This window comes from Narcine bancroftii, chromosome 7, assembly GCF_036971445.1.
Source record: "Narcine bancroftii isolate sNarBan1 chromosome 7, sNarBan1.hap1, whole genome shotgun sequence".
NCBI classification, from domain to species: domain Eukaryota; kingdom Metazoa; phylum Chordata; class Chondrichthyes; order Torpediniformes; family Narcinidae; genus Narcine; species Narcine bancroftii.
The window spans coordinates 3,933,727-3,954,887 of record NC_091475.1 but is presented as its reverse complement, the minus strand read 5'-3'; the positions used below and the strand labels follow the sequence as shown (position 1 = coordinate 3,954,887).

The 21,161-nt window shown below is 40.8% G+C and overlaps 1 protein-coding gene across 7 annotated transcripts in view; it reads right to left on the bottom strand.

The window, feature by feature from the left end:
- The window catches only part of LOC138738413 (suppressor of tumorigenicity 14 protein-like), a 64,808-nt gene that overhangs the window by 37,621 nt on the left and 6,026 nt on the right, over positions 1 to 21,161 (bottom strand). For all 7 annotated transcript variants that reach the window (XR_011341534.1, XM_069888558.1, XM_069888557.1 and 4 more), the window contains 3 exons: positions 14,255 to 14,396; positions 11,551 to 11,717; positions 10,662 to 10,732 (listed from right to left, as the gene is read on the bottom strand). Coding sequence is in view for 6 of the 7 variants with exons in the window: in XM_069888558.1 (XP_069744659.1) it covers positions 10,662 to 10,732; positions 11,551 to 11,717; positions 14,255 to 14,396 (380 nt within the window). In the remaining variant the exon portion in view is untranslated. The remainder of the gene's footprint in view (positions 1 to 10,661; positions 10,733 to 11,550; positions 11,718 to 14,254; positions 14,397 to 21,161) is intronic.

Here is a 21,161-nt window from a genome sequence, read left to right as displayed (position 1 = left end):
GAACCCCGACCCCCCCACCCACCCACCAGCTGCTGCTACCCCGAATATGTCCTCTGTCTATTAGTCAAGCCTCAGTATGCATCAGTACATCAACCCAGACACCGTGCCTTCTGGCTTTGTTTAATAATCTCTTGCGTGACACAATATTGAAGGCTTTTTTAAAGAGATACAGCTCAGTAACAATCCCTTCTGGCCCATGCAACACCCAGTTAACCTATGTACCCTATACGTCTTTGGAATGTGGGAGGAAACTAGAGCACCCAGAGAAAACCCACACTGTCACGAGGAAAGCATACAAGCAGCAGTGGATTCAAACCTGGGTCACTGGCACGGTAATAGCATGGTTATAACTGCTACGGTAACCATGTCCACACCCCCCTGAAGGTTCAAATCTACCTCATCAATATATGATAATAAAAATCAGTCAAATTTGTGAAATATAATTTCTCATTCATGTCCATGTTTACTTTGCCCGCTATGGGAAGGATGTGTACTTTGGTGATTCTATCTGAGTGTTGTGTGGTATTTTAGTCTCTGCACTCAAGGAAGACTCCCAGGTGAGAAATTCCATCAGTTTAATTCCTTCTCTCACTTCCTTACACCTGGACCTTATTCTCTCACATGCCCACCAACTCTTTTAATTCTTTTGTCATTTACACTGAGGAGTATTTCATAGCAGCCAATTAAGCCATGATTAAATCCTTAAATTTTCGGCGATACCGAGTGTCGCCGAAAATGTCCTCCCAGAATCACAGAGTGGCTTTCACGCAAACAGAGGAACTACTGACATGGTCTTTGCCCTCAGACAGCTCCAAGAAAAGTGCAGAGAACAAAACAAAGGACTCTACATCACCTTTGTTGACCTCACCAAAGCCTTCGACACCGTGAGCAGGAAAGGGCTTTGGCAAATACTAGAGCGCCTCGAATGCCCCCCCAAGTTCCTCAACATGGTTATCCAACTGCACGAAAACCAACAAGGTCGGGTCAGATACAGCAATGAGCTCTCCGAACCCTTCTCAGTGAGAATGGTGCTAATGGAATTGCCCCGCTGTGAACTGACAAGCACCCAAAAGGGCCTCTTCTCAATCATAATAAATAACAAGGAAGAGAAGGAGATGGACCGTTTAGAGAAGTTTGAAAGCAAGCTATGGGCAGAGGGGCATAAAATACCCAAGAGAATGTAAACCGTTCATCATTTGGTTTTGTAGCTGAGGCTAAATGATGCCTTAAAGTGTGAGTGAAGAAGCCTCATTTTAAAAAAATTTTTTTAAATTTTTCACACTATAAACCACATTGACCAAGATACATTCAGACATTTTTCTTCTTAAATATATAGTGTCGTTTTCTCCCCCTTTTCCCCGCCTCCCTTCCCTCCCTCCCTCACTCCCTTTCCCATTTATTTAAAGTTCAATCTATAAGATACATTAAATCCGTTAAACAATGTTGTCACTTAATAAAATTAAACAAGAAATTTTACTGAGTCAGTTCTTTTCGTTATCTTCTCATTCTGTCATTTTAGGTGGTAGATGTCCACGGTAGGATTTCTCTATTGTATTTCATGTATGGCTCCCATATTTGTTTGAATATTGTAATGTTATTTCTTAAATTATAGGTTATTTTTTCTAATGGAATACATTTATTCATTTCTATATACCACTGTTGAATTCTCAAGTTATCTTCTAATTTCCAGGTTGACATAATACATTTTTTGGCTACAGCTAGGGCTGTCATAAGAAATCTTTTTTTGCTCCATCCAAATCGAGTCCAAATTCTTTGTTTCTTATATTACTTAGGAGGAAGATCTCTGGGTTTTTTGGTATATTGCTTTTTGTGATTTTATTTAATATCTGGTTTAGATCTTTCCAAAATGTTTCCACTTTCTCACATGTCCAAATTGCATGAATTGTTGTTCCCGTTTCCTTTTTACAGCGAAAACATCTGTCTGATACTGTTGGGTCCCATTTATTAACTTTTGAGGTGTGATGTATAGCCTGTGTATCCAGTTATATTGTATCATACGTAACCTCGTGTTTATTGTATTTCTCATAGTTCCGGAGCATAGCTTCTCCCATGTTTCATTCTTTATCTTTATGTTTAGATCTTGTTCCCATTTTTGTTTAGGTTTACCATTTGTTTCCTCGTTCTCCTTTTCTTGCAGTTTGATGTACATGTTTGTTACAAATTTTTTGATTAACATTGTGTCTGTAATCACATATTCAAAATTGCTTCCTTCTGGTAACCTCAGAGTGTTTCCCAATTTGTCCTTCAAGTAGGTTTTCAGTTGGTAGTATGCAAACATTGTATCGTGAGTTATATTATATTTAACCTTCATTTGTTCAAAGGATAATAATTTATTTCCCGAAAAACAATTTTCTATTCTTTTGATCCCTTTTCTCTCCCATTCTCTAAAGCAAAGGTTATCTATTGTAAAAGGGATTAGCTGATTTTGCGTCAATATTAGTTTTGGTAGTTGGTAATTTGTTTTATTCCTTTCTACATGAATCTTCTTCCAAATATTGAGCAGATGATGCAATACCGGTGAATTCCTACGTTGTACCAATTTTTCATCCCGTTTATATAGTACATGTTCAGGTATCTTCTCCCCTATTTTATCTAGTTCTAATCTGGTCCAATCTGGTTTTTCCCTTGTTTGATAAAAATCTGATAGGTATCTTAATTGTGCGGCTCTATAATAATTTTTAAAGTTTGGTGGTTGTAAGCCTCCTTGTTTGTACCATTCTGTTAATTTATCTAGTGCTATCCTCGGTTTCCCCCCCTTTCCATAAAAATTTCCTTATTATTTTCTTTAACTCCTTGAAGAATTTCTCTGTTAGGCGTATTGGTAATGACTGAAATAGGTATTGTATCCTTGGGAAAATGTTCATTTTAATACAGTTTATCTTTCCTATCAGTGTTAGTGGTAAGTCTTTCCAATGCTCTAAGTCGTCTTGTAATTTTTTCATTAATGGATGGTAATTGAGTTTATATAGATGGCCGAGGTTTTTATTTAGTTGTATACCTAGGTATCGCATTGCTTGCGTTTGCCATCTAAATGGCGATTCTTTCTTAAACTTTGAGAAATCCGCATTATTCATTGGCATTGCTTCACTTTTATTTGCGTGGATCTTGTACCCCGACACTTCTCCATATTCCTTCAATTTCCTATGTAATTCTTTTATTGATATTTCTGGTTCTGTTAAGTATATTATAACATCATCTGCAAATAGACTGATTTTATATTCCTTCTCTTTTATTCTTATCCATTTTATTTTATTTTCTGTTCTTATCAGTTCTGCTAGTGGTTCTATGGCTAACGCGAACAATAAGGGCGATAGTGGGCATCCTTGCCTTGTTGATCTGCTTAAATTAAATTGCTTTGATATATATCCATTTACTGTCACTTTTGCCAATGGCCCCTTATATAATGCTTTAATCCAATTAATATATTTCTCTGGTAGGCTGAATTTTTGTAGTACTTTGAATAAATAATTCCATTCTACTCTGTCAAAGGCCTTCTCTGCGTCTAAAGCAACCGCTACTGTTGGAGTTTTATTTCCTTCTACTGCATGAATTAAGTTAATAAATTTACAGATATTGTCTGTTGTTCGTCTTTTTTTAATAAATCCAGTTTGGTCTAGATTTACTATTTTTGGTACATAGTCGGCTAATCTGTCTGCTAATAGTTTAGCTATTATCTTATAATCTGTGTAAAGTAAAGATATTGGTCTATATGGCACTGGTGCAAGTGGATCTTTCCCTGTCTTTGGTATTACTGTAATTATTGCTGTTTTGCATGAATCTGGTATGCTTTGTGTTTTATCAGTCTGGTTGATTACTTCCAGAAGGGGAGGAATTAATAAGTCTTTAAATGTTTTATAGAATTCTATTGGGAATCCATCCTCTCCTGGTGTTTTATTATTCGGTAGTTTTTTTATTATCTCCTGTAATTCTTCTATTTCAAATGGTTTTATTAATTTATTTTGCTCCTCTGTTTGTAATTTCGGTAGTTCAATTTTAGTTAGAAATTCATCTATTTTGTCTTCTTTCCCTTCGTTTTCAATTTGATATAGTTGCTCGTAGAATTCCCTGAAGTTTTCATTAATCTCCATTGGATTATATGTAATTTGCTTGTCCTTTTTCCTTGATGGCAATACCATTCTTTTAGTTTGTTCTGTCTTAAGCTGCCATGCTAGAATTTTGTGCGTTTTTTCTCCTAGTTCATAATATTTCTGTTTTGTCTTCATTATGTTCTTCTCCACCTTATATGTTTGTAGTGTTTCATATTTTATTTTTTTATCTGCCAATTCTCTCCTTTTGGTTGTATCTTTCTTTATTGCTAATTCTTTTTCTATATTTGTTATTTCCCTTTCCAACTGCTCTGTTTCCCGATTGTAGTCCTTCTTCATCTTAGTTACATAACTTATTATTTGCCCTCTGATGAATGCTTTCATTGCGTCCCATAGTATAAACTTATCTTTCACTGATTCCGTATTTATTTCAAAGTACATTTTAATTTGTCGTTCAATGAATTCTCTAAAGTCCTGTCTTTTAAGTAGCATGGAGTTTAATCTCCATCTATACGTTCTTGGTGGGATGTCCTCTAGCTCTATTGCCAATAACAGGGGCGAGTAGTCCGATAATAGTCTAGCTTTATATTCTGTTTTCCTAACTCTCCCTTGAATGTGGGCTGATAACAGGAATAGGTCTATCCTTGAATATGTTTTATGTCTGCCCGAGTAATATGAATATTCCTTTTCCTTTGGGTGTTGTTTCCTCCATATATCCAAAAGTTGCATTTATTGCATCGATTTAATTATAAATTTGGTTACTTTGTTCTTTCTGTTAGTTTTTTTCCAGTTTTATCCATATTTGAGTCCAAATTAAGGTTAAAATTCCCTCCTATTAGTATGTTCCCTTGCGTGTCTGCTATCTTCAAAAAGATATCTTGCATAAATTTTTGATCTTCTTCATTAGGTGAATATACATTGAGTAAATTCCAAAATTCTGAATATATCTGACACTTTATCATTACATATCTCCCTGCTGGATCTATTATTTCCTCTTCTATTTTGATTGGCACATTTTTATTGATTAATATAGCTACTCCTCTGGCTTTTGAATTATATGATGCTGCTGTTACATGTCCTATCCAATCTCTCTTTAATTTCTTGTGTTCCACTTCAGTTAGATGTGTTTCTTGTATGAATGCTATATCAATTTTTTCTTTTTTCAGTAAATTTAACATTTTCTTCCTTTTGATTTGGTTATGTATTCCATTAATATTTAAAGTCATATAGTTCAACATAGCCATTTAATACTTTGTTTATCTTTCCTTTCCGTTTCCTCATCACCACCTTCCCTTCTTATCCATTTCTGCTTTCTTTTTTTGAACACATTATAAGACAACATTTCTAAAACATAAAATATTTCCACTATTCTCATATCTAAAATTCCTTCAACCCCAATAGTCCCTCCCCTTTCTGAGTTGCCCTTTGTCCCTTGTCGGGCAACCACATCTCCCCTCTCCATTTGGATTTGCGAATTCACTCGCAAGCGTCAACTGATTTCGCAGTGACTGTAATTCTTCCCCACCCAGCCCCCCAGAAAAGATTTTAATCTTCATATATAACAAAGGTCACTCTCTTAATTCCCTCCTTACTTCCTTTCTTCCCCTTCTTAGTTCTTACCTATACTCTATTTTTTATATATACACACACACACACATATATATATACATATATATATATATACACACACATATATATATACATATATATATATATACACACACACATATATATATATACACACACACACACATATATATATACACACACACACATATATATATATATACACACACACATATATATATATACACACACACACACATATATATATATATATATATATATACCTACATACACACATACATATAGTTTGTTGTCATTTTTGTTCTTGTTACATCTCTTCATCTCTCTGTCTGTTTTGTAGTTGTTCTGCAAATTTTCGTGCTGCTTCCGGATCCGAGAATAGTCTGTTTTGCTGCCCCGGAATAACTATTTTAAGTACTGCTGGGTATTTTTTAACATAAATTTATAACCTTTTTTCCATAGGGTCGTTTTTGCTGCATTAAACTCCTTCCTCTTCTTCAAGAGTTCAAAACTTATATCTGGATAGAAAAAAAAATTTTGACCCTTGTATTCCAGTGGTTTTTTTGTCTTCTCTTATTTTCTTCATTGCCTTCTCCAATATATTTTCTCTTGTTGTATATCTTAGGAATTTTACTAGAATGGATCTTGGTTTTTGTTGTGGTTGTGGTTTAGGGGCTAATGTTCTGTGTGCCCTTCTGTTTCCATTTCTTCCTGTAATTCTGGTCTTCCTAGGACCCTGGGGATCCATTCTTTTATAAATTCTCTCATATTCTTGCCTTCTTCATCTTCCTTAAGGCCCACTATCTTTATATTGTTTCTTCTATTATAATTTTCCATTATATCCATCTTCTGAGCTAACAGCTCTTGTGTCTCTTTAACTTTTTTATCAGATTCTTCTAATTTCTTTTTTACTTCCATTTCTATGGCTGTTTCTCGTTCTTCCACCTTGTCTGCTCTTTTTCTTGTATCTGTCATGATCATCTCTAATCTATTCACTTTTTCTTCTGTACTTTTTATTCTTCTTTTTATTTCACTGAATTCTTGTGATTGCCATTCTTTTACTGATTCCATATATTCTTTAAAAAATATATATCCATGTACTTGCCCTTCCCTTCATCTTCCATTTCTCTGTGTTCTTCCTCTTCTTCTGAGTCCACTCCAGGATCTGTGTCCTTTACCTCTGTCTCTTCTGGTTTTCCTGTTGGGTTGTTTGTTTTATTTTGTTGGGTATTTTTGGTCTTCTTATTTTTATTAGAAGTGTCTTGCTGCTGGTCTTCTTCCTCTGGGTTGGTCATCTGTTGTTTCTTTGATTTCTTATTTTTTACTCTCTTCTTTCTTGCTCTCGTTATTTTCTATGTTTTCCTCTTGCTGTTGTGTTGTAGTTGTCTGTTTCAGCTGTGGAGATCAACTCCTCAGCTGATCCCCTCTCCCATCAGTGTTATCCTCGCGCATGCGCCGTTGTACACTTTTGTTTGGCTCCGTGAACCATTTTTGTAGTCCTGAGTTCGGGGCTTCGACTGACCTCAGGGAGCGGGCTTCTCTCTCCACGGCGGGCCTCCTCGTACAGGTAAGGCCTTCACCTTCTTCTTCCGACATCTTTCCTTCTTCTTTTCTTCCCGTTGTTTTTGGTTTTTCTTTCTTCACTGCCATTTTCTCCACACTTTTACTTTCACTTTGTTATGGTTTTTATGTTTGTGCCTTTGCTTTTTCTCTATCTTTTTTTTACTTTTCTGGAGAGGGCTGGAGTTCCCCCACCGGCCACTACTCCATCACGTGACTCCCCAAGAAGCCTCATTTTTGTAGCGCTATCGATCAGCCACATTAGACAGAGAGTCGTGATTAATAGGTTTTAATCACCTTCAGACATCAACACATCTCGCATGCTGATGTCCCGGTTCCAAGACAGGTACTGAGGGAGGAGTTTGGGCGTAACAGTCTTTATGAGGATTTCCGAGGGGAGGAGTCTCAGATGCAGGGGCCGGGCCAGCCCCTACAGTACGTTCATACAGACAGCACTGATGGCTGTACAATGGTTCCACCACAGGCTTGTCTTTGCACTTCAGGGTTTCCTATAAGGAGTTTATACATTCTCCCTGTGTCTCTCCGTGGGATTCCACTGGGTTCTCTGATTTCCCTCCAAAATGTACAGGGGTTAGGGGTTAATTTGTCTGTAATTAGGTGGCATGGGTTTAAATGGCTTCTACCGAGCTGTAAATAAAATTTTTACATTTAAAATGTGACATTTAAATTCTTTGGAGTACTGGAAGGATTTATCTGACAAATAGAAGGCATGGGAAGGCACGGCCAGATGTTTTCTTTTCCAATTGTAATCCCGTCCATTAAATATATATGTCACTGCTTTCTCCAACTCATTGTGCTGGCTACACTTCCGGCAAAATCTTCAAAATTTATTGGAATTCCCCTCCATCCCTCCCACTTCCTGTGACACCCAGCATTTATTTTCAGAAACAAAGTATGTCATAAAGACAATTTTCATAATCTCAGTGCTAAATAATTGACTTTAACTCGGGGCTTTACTTCCTATCTCTCAAATTAGACAAAGCAACCTCCAAGTATCTATTTCACTGATTCATCTCAGAATCTTATTTGACTTAATGAAATCACCCATTTCACTTTCATAGGATATTAACTAAAGCCGTCTGGACACACAAGAGGCTGCAGGGTGCTGGAACCGAGAGCACAAAAAGCAACTGCCTGAGGAACTCAGCAAGCTGAGCGACATCTGTGGAAGACAAGAACGATCAACGTTTTGGGTCAGAATCCTTCACGAAGACTCCATGATAAGTTGTTCAGCCCAGGAAAATGGCTAGGGTCACTAACAAGTCACTAAGAAAGATCTCATTTCTTTTCTGACAACATCTACTTTTTTCACCATCATTTTAATTTCTATTTCTCATTTTTTTGTGATATTCCATTAAATAATATTTATTTCTGCAGCAAAATATGTAATTGCAGGTCTGATATGTTCTACATGTGTATGAAATATTACCTTCTCCTTTGTGTATCTTGATTCTGTACAATGACCTCATGTTCTCATTATACTTCAAGACTGCTACACCATACAGACTGAAACATTAATGACCTGAAACTTTTATAATATATAATATATAACTCAGCTTGCTGAGTTCCTCAGGCAGTTGCTTTTTGTGCTCTCGGTTCCAGCACCCTGCAGCCTCTTGTGTGTCCAGACGGCTTTAGTTAATATCCTATGAAAGTGAAAGTGACCTTTGTTATATATGAAGATTATATATTGTTGCTTGGGTTCCAGTGTGTTAAAATAAAAGATGCAGTTCAGTTAAAAAAAAAATGTAAAGATTAAAAACCAGATTTTTTTTCCAAATAACCAGCTGCAGTATGTTTGCATAAAGTGAAAAATCACTTTCATCGCAGATATTTGCTAAAACAAGAAAAACAACGATCCTTTGGCCTCCAGCTGTTGCTTTCTGTACTACTAGGAAGAATCTTTCTCCAAGGAGTCTTTCCATAATTAATTCTACTGTCTTGCTATCAGTGTGGGCAAATGGCAGCTTTAAAGAGAATAAACGTCATTTTTGATCAAGAAATCCAATTCTTTAATATGACAATCAGCAAGGCATTTATTGACAAGCAAATTAAGAGCTACGTTAGGAAGAGGGATATAGTTTGTGAGTGTATGATTCCACAATATTAGATTTGGAATGGATTTTTTGAAAGGACACTTTTAGAATTATAATATAGTTGACAGTATAGTTACAGCCCACATTAAAAATTAACGGAATCTCTTTAAAACTGCCTCATAAGCTGATGCCAAAAATCCCCTTTTGAACTGTTATTAGATCTCTAGAATTTTAACTTCCTTTTATTCCCTCTTCAAAAGCTGATTCTCCAATTTCCCAATAGCTCTACATCTGAATTCACAGCAAAATAAGGTGACCAGGAATATCCCTATTTCCATCTTAAGATTCACTAATCTTTGCTGGTTAAGTTGATGTTCCACAGAACGTATCATTCACGACTTATTTCCAGAAATGACCAAATAGAACAAAGGATTTCATTTTGAGTTCATAGCCATATGTGTTGAACACAAACACGTATGGATTTTGGCTTACAGTGGATCTGATTTCACTTTGGCACTCATTATCTAATGAGCAGTGACGCTCACATCCACAATGATGAGGTGTTTTATGAGGCTAGTGTTGAAGCATACCAGCTCCTAACTGGGCGGTGTCATGGATCCATTCCAATTTGAAGTATGTAAAGTTATGAGGAGCCAGGATCAGGTTAATAGGGAAGACCCATCACAGATTGAACAGAGGGGTTAAAAATAAAGAATTTTGGGATTATTTTAATTGGTGGAGGGATTACAGAGGAGACAAGAAAAGGTTTGTACACCTAAAAAGTGGTAGAACTATGGAATGCCTTTCCATAATTAGGTGTCAAGTCAATGGATAATTTTAAATCTAGGACTGGTTATATTTTGTTATCCAACATTTTATGGGATGTAGGAGATAGTCAGTTTCATGAGTTAAATCACAAATCACCCATGATCTCACTAAATGGCAGAATGGATACCTGTTGGTAAACAGGTACAATACTCTTAGAATAAACAAATACTCTGTATTTCATTTTGTAAAATGATTTAGACCAGCTTTGCTCACTAACGTGAAAACACCATTATATGTTCCCCAGTAATAATAAAAGCATTCACCTCATCATGTATGTGCATGCAAATTCAAGCCTTGTACCTAGGTCTTTCCACCCTTATAGGCATCCTTGTACAAGTCTTTGAATCGCTGACTTTATATTATTTGCTGTGACATCAAAGTAGATGAGGAACTATACCAAATTCTAAACATTGCGAAGTCATGGTCATTTTATAATCCCACAAATATACAGCCAAAACTGGATAGCTGGTTCGACTTTCCAGGATTATTAACCCATTTAGATCATTAAATAATTACAATAAATTACTGAGAGAAGCTATTTAATTAGCATATTTTGATTTACCTAAATGAGAAGACATCACTGTCCACAAAATAATATCCAAGAGCTGGAGATGTACTGTACAATTGCTTCAGCTGGAAAAAAAAAATGATTTTTTTAGTATCAAGCATGACAAACCACAACTTTGATAATTTTGGGAACAGAAGCATGGCTTGATGAACAGTAATACACATTTGAATGCACAGGTTTTGAAGTGTTCTGAAGCTGAGTCCATGGGCACCAAGATTTCAATGACTGAATGCCAGAAATATAGCAACTTTAGCCTATTCCTCATCTGTTATCATTGAGCAGAAAGTTCACAAGCAAAATATTGCAGAAAAAATGATTACATGGCAAATTTAACGGAGTCATTGCACTCTTAGAAGGCACATTGACCAGCAATAAACCATGCATTTTTATCAAAGCCCCTGTTTCCGCTCCATAAATGGTTAAAGAGAATAAACGTCATTTTTGATCAAGAAATCCAATTCTTTAATATGACAATCAGCAAGGCATTTATTGACAAGCAAATTAAGAGCTACGTTAGGAAGAGGGATATAGTTTGTGAGTGTATGATTCCACAATATTAGATTTGGAATGGTTAAAGTGTTAAAGACATCTGGTTTCTGAAACATATAGAAATTAAATGACTTTAATCAAAAGTAACAATTTTTTAAAATTCCTCAGATTTATTAAAAAGATGAAAATAAAAAATAAAATGCAAAAAGTGGATGAGAACACATCCCAGACTCTCAGCGGGTCAGGCAATGATTAGATCTTGGACCTGAATTCTGTTCTGAGCTGCTGGGAGTTCAGGCATTTTCTGTTTCCTTCCTCTGCAAATTCAAAAAAATGAACTTATACAGCATTTGCCTCCTATTTGAAAGGATTTTTTTTTTTTAAAATCACTTACCATACTGTTTAATGCTTCCGACAAGGAGAAGAAGTTTTTAGACTGAGGCACAGTGAGTTCAGTTGTAAATGAACATCTGGGTAGTTTCATACTTCCAATGTAATATCGGGGAGTTCCATGAATTTTGAGGTCGGGATCAATGTATTCATCATCGATTGAAGTGTATCCTTGCAGACAGGGAAAATGTTATTAAAAAGTGCCTAAGAACATTTTATTGAAGAGGCTTTTTCTTCTGAAGTGATATATTAAAATCAAATTACAACTGATTACCAAATGGTCAGATTCAGTGATAGTTGATGTTATATTTGTATACATGGATTGAATACAAAAGTCAATAATATTGTTACAAAATTATATCACTTGACTGACTCATTCCCCCTCAGCGAGTTTTCTTTTATAAAATGCAAAACCCTAGACTGAAAATACTATTAAATCAGTTTTACATTTTTCTTGGATCAACATGAATTCATAAAGTCATAAAACAAAAAAATTTAAATACATTCATTTTCACAAATTCATCATCATGACCTAAAACTGGTAGAAGTATGTTGCATAGTTTCATGTACAAGTATAAGAAGAGGGTGATTACTTTCATAGAATTGCACTTTAGACCCTCCACCCCCCCTCCCCTCCAATAGTCGGTGGGAATTAGAGGAGCAATTATGCAGGGAGAAGACAGATAACTAAGAATTATAGTGGGGAATATAAAGTTCCCTAATATTGATTGGGACCGCTCTCAGTGCTACAGGATTGATGGAATTGTTAAGTGTGTCCAGGAATGTGTTTTCAAGTGTTATGCAGCAGGTCAAACTGGAGAGAGCAAAACACTGGACCTTCTTTTGGGAAGTGAGGCAAGGCCATTGATCGCAGTCCAAAGCAATACGAGCATTTTGAGACCAGTGACCATAATTCTAATTAGCCTTTAAATAATTATGAAAAAGATGGGGCTGATCCACAAGTTAAAGTGAGGCAAGGTGATTTTGATGGCATTAGACAGGAACTTGCAACAGTAGTTTGGGAGAGGCTATTTGTAGATGGAGGGACATCTAGTGAGTGAGTGGGAGCCTTTTAAATTTGAGGTAGGGAGCGCATGGTCCTGTTGGAGTGAAGGGCAAAAATGGCAATGATGAGCAAAACCTGGGTGAAGAGTGATATTGAGGCTCTGATTGGGAAAAAGGAGGAGGCCCATGTCAAATATCGGCGCGATTAATTCCCTTGAAAGTATGAGTACACTTAAAAGAGAAGCCAGGGGGTAAAAAGAAGACAAGATACCTTTGGCAGATCAGGTAAATGAGAATCTTAAGAGATTCTACAAGTATATTAAGAGCAGAAGGGTAGCTAGGGAGAGAAATATCCTCTTAAGGTTTGTCATGGATTTTAAATGAATACTTCTTGTCTGATGAACTGGTGAGGTCATGCGAGCTTACAAATTCAGGGTAGCGAATAATGATGTCACATTGCAAAATGGGAGAAGCTGGCAGTCTGAAGCTGCTGAGAGCTGGATAATTTCTCAGGGCCACACCAAGTGTAAGGTAAGACACTGTAGGAAGCAATTGCAGAGGCCCTTGCAGAATTATTTGCATCATCGTTAGACAATGGTAATGTACCAGAAGACTGGAAGGTGGCTAATGTAGTGCCTTAATTTAAGAAGGGCTGCAAAGACAGGTCAGGAAACAACAGGCTGGTGAATCCCCTCTAGTACCTTTCCTATCAATGGAAGGATAGTTACATAGCAGTGGTGTGTTGCAGGAGTCTGAGTTGGGTCCATTGTTGTTTGTCATTCAAATTCATGATTTTGGATGACAATGTAGATGGCATTAAGCTTGCAAATAACACCAAAATGGGTTATATGGCGGAGAGTGAGGAAGGTTTTCTAAGATTACAGCAGATTCTAGATGAACTGGGAACGTGAGCCATGGAATGGCACATGGAATTTAACTTGGACACATGCAAGGTAAACCAGAAGAGAATTTGCCCAATAAATGTTAAGACCTTAGAGTGCACTGTCGAACAGAGACAGAGGGTATATTGTTCCTTGAAAGTGGCGACACAGGTAGGCAAAGTGGTGAAGAATGTTTGCCACACCTGCCTTCATCACTCACAGTTTTGACCACAAGTGCAGGGGTCTCATGCTACAACAGTACAAGATGTTGGTGAGACTGTACTTGGAATATTTTGTTCATCCATGGTCAGTTATTGGAAAGATGTCATTAAGTTGGAAAGGGTGCTGAAAAGATTGACAAAGATATTAATGGGCTGGAGGGCTTGGGTTCTAAGGAGAGACCCGAAAGGCTGAGACCTTTTTTCCTGCAGCGTAGGAGTCTGAGGGGTGACCTTATAGGGAAATACAAAATCATGAGGGGAATAGTCAGTCTTTTCTTTCCTCCAGAGAAGCCAGTCTTAAAAACTAAAGGACATAGATTTAATATGAGAGGAGAAAGGATTTAAAGGGGACCTGAGGGGTAATTTTTACAGAGGTTGATGAGTTGCCAAGAGGAAGAGGTCGAAGCAGGTGAAGTTACAACATTTAAAAGACATTTCAACTGATATGTAGATAGGAAAGGTTTAGAGAGATGAAAATCCAGGCAAAATGGGATTAGCCTAGTTAAACAACTTGGCCAGTACGGACATGTTGAGCTTGTCTCCATGCTTTCAATGACTGCAAGAAATTAAAATACAATTTTAATAAAAATATTTAACTTACTTATGCCTAAAATTACAGAAATAATGGTTACTACTATTGCCGCAATCAAAACAATCAACAACCACATTTTATAGTTGTTGCAGATAGCGCTATTGCGTAAGTGGTTGGGAATCAGACTTCTCCATCGTCTATTGTTTTCTTGCTGTGGAAAGAATTAGAAAAATTAATTCAGATGATTTCATGATTTTATGTTCGTCAAAGCACAGATTATATGTTAATATAAGATTGCATTAAAATATCAGGTAAAGATGGTGAAGATTCTATGCCACTATTTGAAAAGTCAGGAAGTTCTCCTGATTTTCTGACTTTTATCTCTTGCCCAAGAGCACAATAAACAGATTTCTGAGCTCGGTGTTGAGGAATGACTTCCTTCCACTCTAATTTTGTCAGATGTAAAGCAGCTGACGTGGGGCCAATGTGGGGCCCATAGGCTCACCCGAGGTGCACAAAGGGGCAGGTGACTGGGTAGTTTGGTAGGTGGTATGCTCCTTCTGCCAGGTTGACTAGACTTCCTCGTTCTTCTAGTGAAGTGACCCAAGATTATCAATGTCTTTTTCAATTTCCTTCTCCATTTGAGCTATCATAGGTTAGGAATTCCCAAGTCAGTGAGGTGTTACAGAGAACATCCTGTAAGGGTCTTCTCTGTCCTCCTGGTGATTTTCCTTCATGACAGTAGTCTGATGTTGGGCATGAGATTAAAGATACCGTAAATATTCGAGTATAATGCAAAATATTTTGAACTGAAATTTGAACTCAAAGTCGCATTATACATGGGTGTAAAATTTTAATTTTTTTTCTGCTGGTACATTCTATACCACTTGAAGATGCACCATTGAAAGCTCTGTGGGCAGTACGATGTTTGCTGGTTCATTTTGAACTACTCATTATCAGCAGCTGACTACATTGACAGCAGCGCGACGAGGTGGCGGGGGAGGAGAAAAGAGAGATGGCAGCGTGAATCAGTGGAGAGAGACGGCAGCGCCCCTCGGGCGGGGGAGACGGCAGCGCCCCTCGGGCGGGGGAGACGGCAGCGCCCCTCGGGCGGGGGAGACGGCAGCGCCCCTCGGGCGGGGGAGACGGCAGCGCCCCTCGGGCGGGGGAGACGGCAGCGCCCCTCGGGCGGGGGAGACGGCAGCGCCCCTCGGGCGGGGGAGACGGCAGCGCCCCTCGGGCGGGGGAGACGGCAGCGCCCCTCGGGCGGGGGAGACGGCAGCGCCCCTCGGGCGGGGGAGACGGCAGCGCCCCTCGGGCGGGGGAGACGGCAGCGCCCCTCGGGCGGGGGAGACGGCAGCGCCCCTCGGGCGGGGGAGACGGCAGCGCCCCTCGGGCGGGGGAGACGGCAGCGCCCCTCGGGCGGGGGAGACGGCAGCGCCCCTCGGGCGGGGGAGACGGCAGCGCCCCTCGGGCGGGGGAGACGGCAGCGCCCCTCGGGCGGGGGAGACGGCAGCGCCCCTCGGGCGGGGGAGACGGCAGCGCCCCTCGGGCGGGGGAGACGGCAGCGCCCCTCGGGCGGGGGAGACGGCAGCGCCCCTCGGGCGGGGGAGACGGCAGCGCCCCTCGGGCGGGGGAGACGGCAGCGCCCCTCGGGCGGGGGAGACGGCAGCGCCCCTCGGGCGGGGGAGACGGCAGCGCCCCTCGGGCGGGGGAGACGGCAGCGCCCCTCGGGCGGGGGAGACGGCAGCGCCCCTCGGGCGGGGGAGACGGCAGCGCCCCTCGGGCGGGGGAGACGGCAGCGCCCCTCGGGCGGGGGAGACGGCAGCGCCCCTCGGGCGGGGGAGACGGCAGCGCCCCTCGGGCGGGGGAGACGGCAGCGCCCCTCGGGCGGGGGAGACGGCAGCGCCCCTCGGGCGGGGGAGACGGCAGCGCCCCTCGGGCGGGGGAGACGGCAGCGCCCCTCGGGCGGGGGAGACGCTGCGCGACTCGGGCGGGGGAGACGCTGCGCGACTCGGGCGGGGGAGACGGCAGCGCCCCTCGGGCGGGGGAGACGCTGCGCGACTCGGGCGGGGGAGACGCTGCGCGACTCGGGCGGGGAGACGCAGCGCGACTCGGGCGGGAGAGACGCAGCGCGACTCGGGCGGGAGAGACGCAGCGCGACTCGGGCGGGAGAGACGCAGCGCGACTCGGGCGGGAGAGACGCAGCGCGACTCGGGCGGGAGAGACGCAGCGCGACTCGGGCGGGAGAGACGCAGCGCGACTCGGGCGGGAGAGACGCAGCGCGACTCGGGCGGGAGAGACGCAGCGCGACTCGGGCGGGAGAGACGCAGCGCGACTCGGGCGGGAGAGACGCAGCGCGACTCGGGCGGGAGAGACGCAGCGCGACTCGGGCGGGAGAGACGCAGCGCGACTCGGGCGGGAGAGACGCAGCGCGACTCGGGCGGGAGAGACGCAGCGCGACTCGGGCGGGAGAGACGCAGCGCGACTCGGGCGGGAGAGACGCAGCGCGACTCGGGCGGGAGAGACGCAGCGCGACTCGGGCGGGAGAGACGCAGCGCGACTCGGGCGGGAGAGACGCAGCGCGACTCGGGCGGGAGAGACGCAGCGCGACTCGGGCGGGAGAGACGCAGCGCGACTCAGGCAGGATAGGGGGAGAGACAGCAGCACGACTCGTGTGGGAGTGATGGCAGCGTGACTTGGGCGGGAGAGACGGCATGGCGAATCAGTGGGGAGAGATGACAGAGCGATTCGGGTAGGAGAGAAGGGAGAGACGGCAGTGAGACTCGGGTGGGAGAGGTGAGAGAGACGGCAGCGCTACTCAGGTAGGGGAGAGATGGCATCGTGAATCAGTGGGGAGAGATGGCAGCATGACTTGGGCGGGTGAGGGGGAAGAGATGCCAGCGCGACTCAGGTGGGAGAGGGGGAGAGACAGCGGCACGACTCGGGCGGGCGAGACGGCAGCGTGACTTGGGTGGGCGATAGGGTAGGGGGAGGAGTTGTATTATACATGGGGGTAAAATTTTTCCCCTTTTTTCCCCTCAAAAATGGGGTGGCAGTCGCATTTTACACAAATATTTACAGTACCTGCCCGGTGGAACTGATGGAGTGAAATAGAGGGTTAGTGCTAGGATGGTGGTGTGGACGAGTTCACTGATGTTGTTCTCTTGGTTGACCAATGGATAATGATCATTTTGTGGAGTTGACATCTCTCTTTTACTGAATGTGGTGCTGATTTTCACCTTCCTCAGGTTCTCTCGAATACATTCGTAGGTGAGGAGGACAAGGCTGCAACTGTATATCTGCCGTTCCATCCCACCATCAGGGATATTTCTGATGCTTTGCTGATATTTGGCCTTTCAACCTTTCACCTACCTGACTAAAGTTCAGCCTCGGGGCTAACTAACTGAGTGGTAGTTAATCTGCCCCACTGGGCCTCAGCCAAGACTGGACTAATTAGCTTGCTGTAAAATGGAGTCAAGCATAGTTACATCAATGACTAGTCGAGGGTAAGGTGAGTGCTCCTTCCAGTGGATACTGACTGTTCTCTGTTCCTGGGACTTAGTTGGGCTGGCCCCTCGTGCAAGATGTTGACCACACAAACAGCCAGGGATATCAGTTTTGATGGACTTTGGGACACTGTGGTTCGGAATGGTTGGGATTGTGAGGTTGTCTGTGAAGTGTTGTCCAAGACAACACTTTGTGACATCCTCTTTCAGCTTCGATTTTCCTTTGACAAATGTTACCATTAGGGTTGCCATCCTAATGCGTGGATGTTTTGGCTCCAGGCCAATGGAGATAAGAGGCAGAGGTCACCCCAGTTTTCATCGACACCTGTCATACTCAGGAGGATGTAGACATCTTGCTTTGACGATGATACCGTCAAACTGGTACCAATGCTGTGTTTCTCATGAAGCAAGCTGCTGTTTGCCCAGAAGAGGACCAACATCAAGAAACCATGAAAAAAAAACCCAACAAACTGAGACAAGCAGCTCAACAAGAAAGTCAGAAGAGACACAGATACAAGGAAGAGAAATAGAAGACACAAACCCAAGAGCAGACACAGAAGAAGAAGGAGAACACCAAGCTCTGCACAGAGGAATAGAAGGTAAAATGAATGGACAGGACATAGATAAAAAAAATTAAAAGAATGGTTGATACTAGAATTTAGTGAAATGAAAAGAAAAATGAAAAGTACAGAAGAAAAAGTGAGTAGAATAGAGTTGGTCATAACAGATGTAGGGAAAGGATTAGAAAATGTGGAAGAATGTGTAATGGCGGTAGAAATGGAAGTGAATGACTTAAAAAGAAAATTGGAAGAAAAAAAGTTAAAGAAACACAGGAGTTGTTAGCTCAGAAGATGGATATAATTACAAACTATAGTAGGCGAAACAATATAAAGATAGTGTGCCTTCAGAAAGATGAAGAAGGCAAAGATATGAAAGAATTTATAAAAGAATGGATCCCAAAAGTCCTGGGAATGCCAGAAATGCAGGAAGGAATGTAAATAGAAAGGGCACACAGAACATTAGCCCCGAAACCACAGTCACAACAAAAACCAAGACCTGTTTTAGTAAAATTTCTAAGATACCCGACAAGAGAAAATATATTGGAGAAGGCAATGAATAAAATTAGAGAAGACGAAAAACCACTGGAATACAAAGGTCAAAAAAAAAATTTTCTACCCAGACAAAAGTTTTGAGCTCCTAAAGAAGAGGAAGGAGTTTAATGCAGCAAAATCGATTCTATGGAAAAAAGGCTATAAATTTATGTTAAGATATCCAGTGGTGCTTAAAATAGTTATCCCAGGGGAGCAAAACAGATTGTTCTCGGATCCGGAGAAAGCACGAGAATTTGCAGAACGCCTGTAAGACAGAGAGATGAAGAAATGTAACAAGAACAAAGAACGACGACAAACTACATATAAAGATGTAAAAATAATGTATAAGTAAGAACTAAAGGAGGGAAGAAAAGGGAAGTAAGGGAGAAGGGGGGAAAAAAAGATGAGGGGTTAAAAAAGAATTAAATAAAAAGAAAAAGGGAAGGAAAGAGGGGGAGGTTTGTTGTAATGTGAAGATAAAAGTTTTTTCTGGAGGGGGTTGGGTGGGAGAGAATAACAGTCACTGCGAAATCAGTTGACACTTGCGAACGGGTTCGCAGTCCGAATGGAGAGGGAAGTTGTGGCAGCTTAAAACAGAACAAGCTAAAAGAACGGTATTGGCATCAAGGAAAAAGGACAAACAAATTACATATAACCCAACAGAGATCAAAGAAAACTTTAAGGAATTCTATGAGCAATTATACCAAACTGAGAACGAAGGGAAAGAAGACAAAATAGATGAGTTTCTAGCTAAAATTGAGCTACCGAAATTGCAAGAAGAGCAAAACAAATTGATAAAACCATTTGAAATAGAGGAAATACAAGATATATTAAAAAAGCTACCGAACAATAAAACGCCTGTGGAGGACGAACTCCCAATAGAATTCTATAAAACATTTGAAGAGTTACTAATCCCTCCTCTCCTGGAAGTAATGACCAGATAGAAGAAACACAAAACTTGCCAGATTCATGTAAAACAGAAATAATTACAGTAATACCAAAGACGGAGAAAGATCCACTAACACCAGCATCGTATAGACCAATATCTCTACTTAACTCAGATTATGAGATAATAGCAAAACTATTAGCAAACAGATTGGCCGACTGTGGACCAAAAATAGTAAAACTAGATCAAACTGGATTTATTAAGAAAAGACGAACACACAATGTCTGTAAGTTCATTAACTTAAACCATGCAGTACAAGGAAATAAGACGCCAACAGTGGCTGTTGCTTTAGACGCAGAGAAAACCTTTGACAGGGTAGAATGGAATTATTTATTCAAAGTATTATAGAGGTTCAACCTACCAGAGAAATATATTAATTGGATTAAAGCATTATACAAGGGTCCAATGGTGAAGGTGACAGTAAATGGATCTATATCGAACCAATTTAAATTAAGCAGGTCAACTAGGCAGGGATGTCCAATATCCCCCTCACTGTTCGCTTTAGCAATAGAACTATTGGCAGAACTGATAAGAACAGAAAATAAAATGGATAAAAATAAAGGAGAGGACTATAAAATCAGTCTATTTGCAGATGACATCATAGTATACTTAACAGAATCAGAATTATCAATAAAAGAATTGCATAAGAAATTGAAGGAATATGGAGAAATATCGGGGTACAAGATCAACGCAAATAGAAGTGGAGCGATGCCAATGAATAATGCGGATTACTCAAAGTTTAAAAAACAATCACTATTTAAATGGCAAACACAAGCAATCCGATACCTAGGTATTAGACAAGATAATAATCAAGGTCATCTATACAAATTAAATTATCAGCCATTAATGAAGAAATTATAAGATGACTTGGAACATTGGAAAGATTTACCACCAACACTGATAGGAAGGGTAAATTGCATTAAAATGAATATCTTCCCAAGGATACAATACCTATTTCAATCGTTACCAATTCCCTTAACAGAGAAATTCTTCAATGAACTAAAGAGAATAATAAGGAAATTCTTATGGAAAGTGGGGGGGGGGGGGAACCGAGGATAGCGCTACATAAATTAACAGAATGGTACAAACAAGGTGGTTTGCAGCTACCAAACTTTAAAAATTATTATAGAGCAGCAGAGTTAAGATATCCATCAGATTTTTATCAAACAAAGGAAAAACCAGATTGGACCAAGATAGAGCTAGATAAAATAGGGGAGAAGGTTCCAGAACATATACTTTATAAGTGAGATGAAAAACTGATGCAATATAGAAGTTCACCAGTACTGCATCATCTGCTCAACATTTGGAAGAAGATTCACGTAGAAAGGAAAAAAACAAATTACCAACTACCAAAATTATTATTGACGCAAAATCAACTAATCCCTTTCACAATAGATAACTTTTCCTTTAGAGATTGGGAGAGAAAAGGA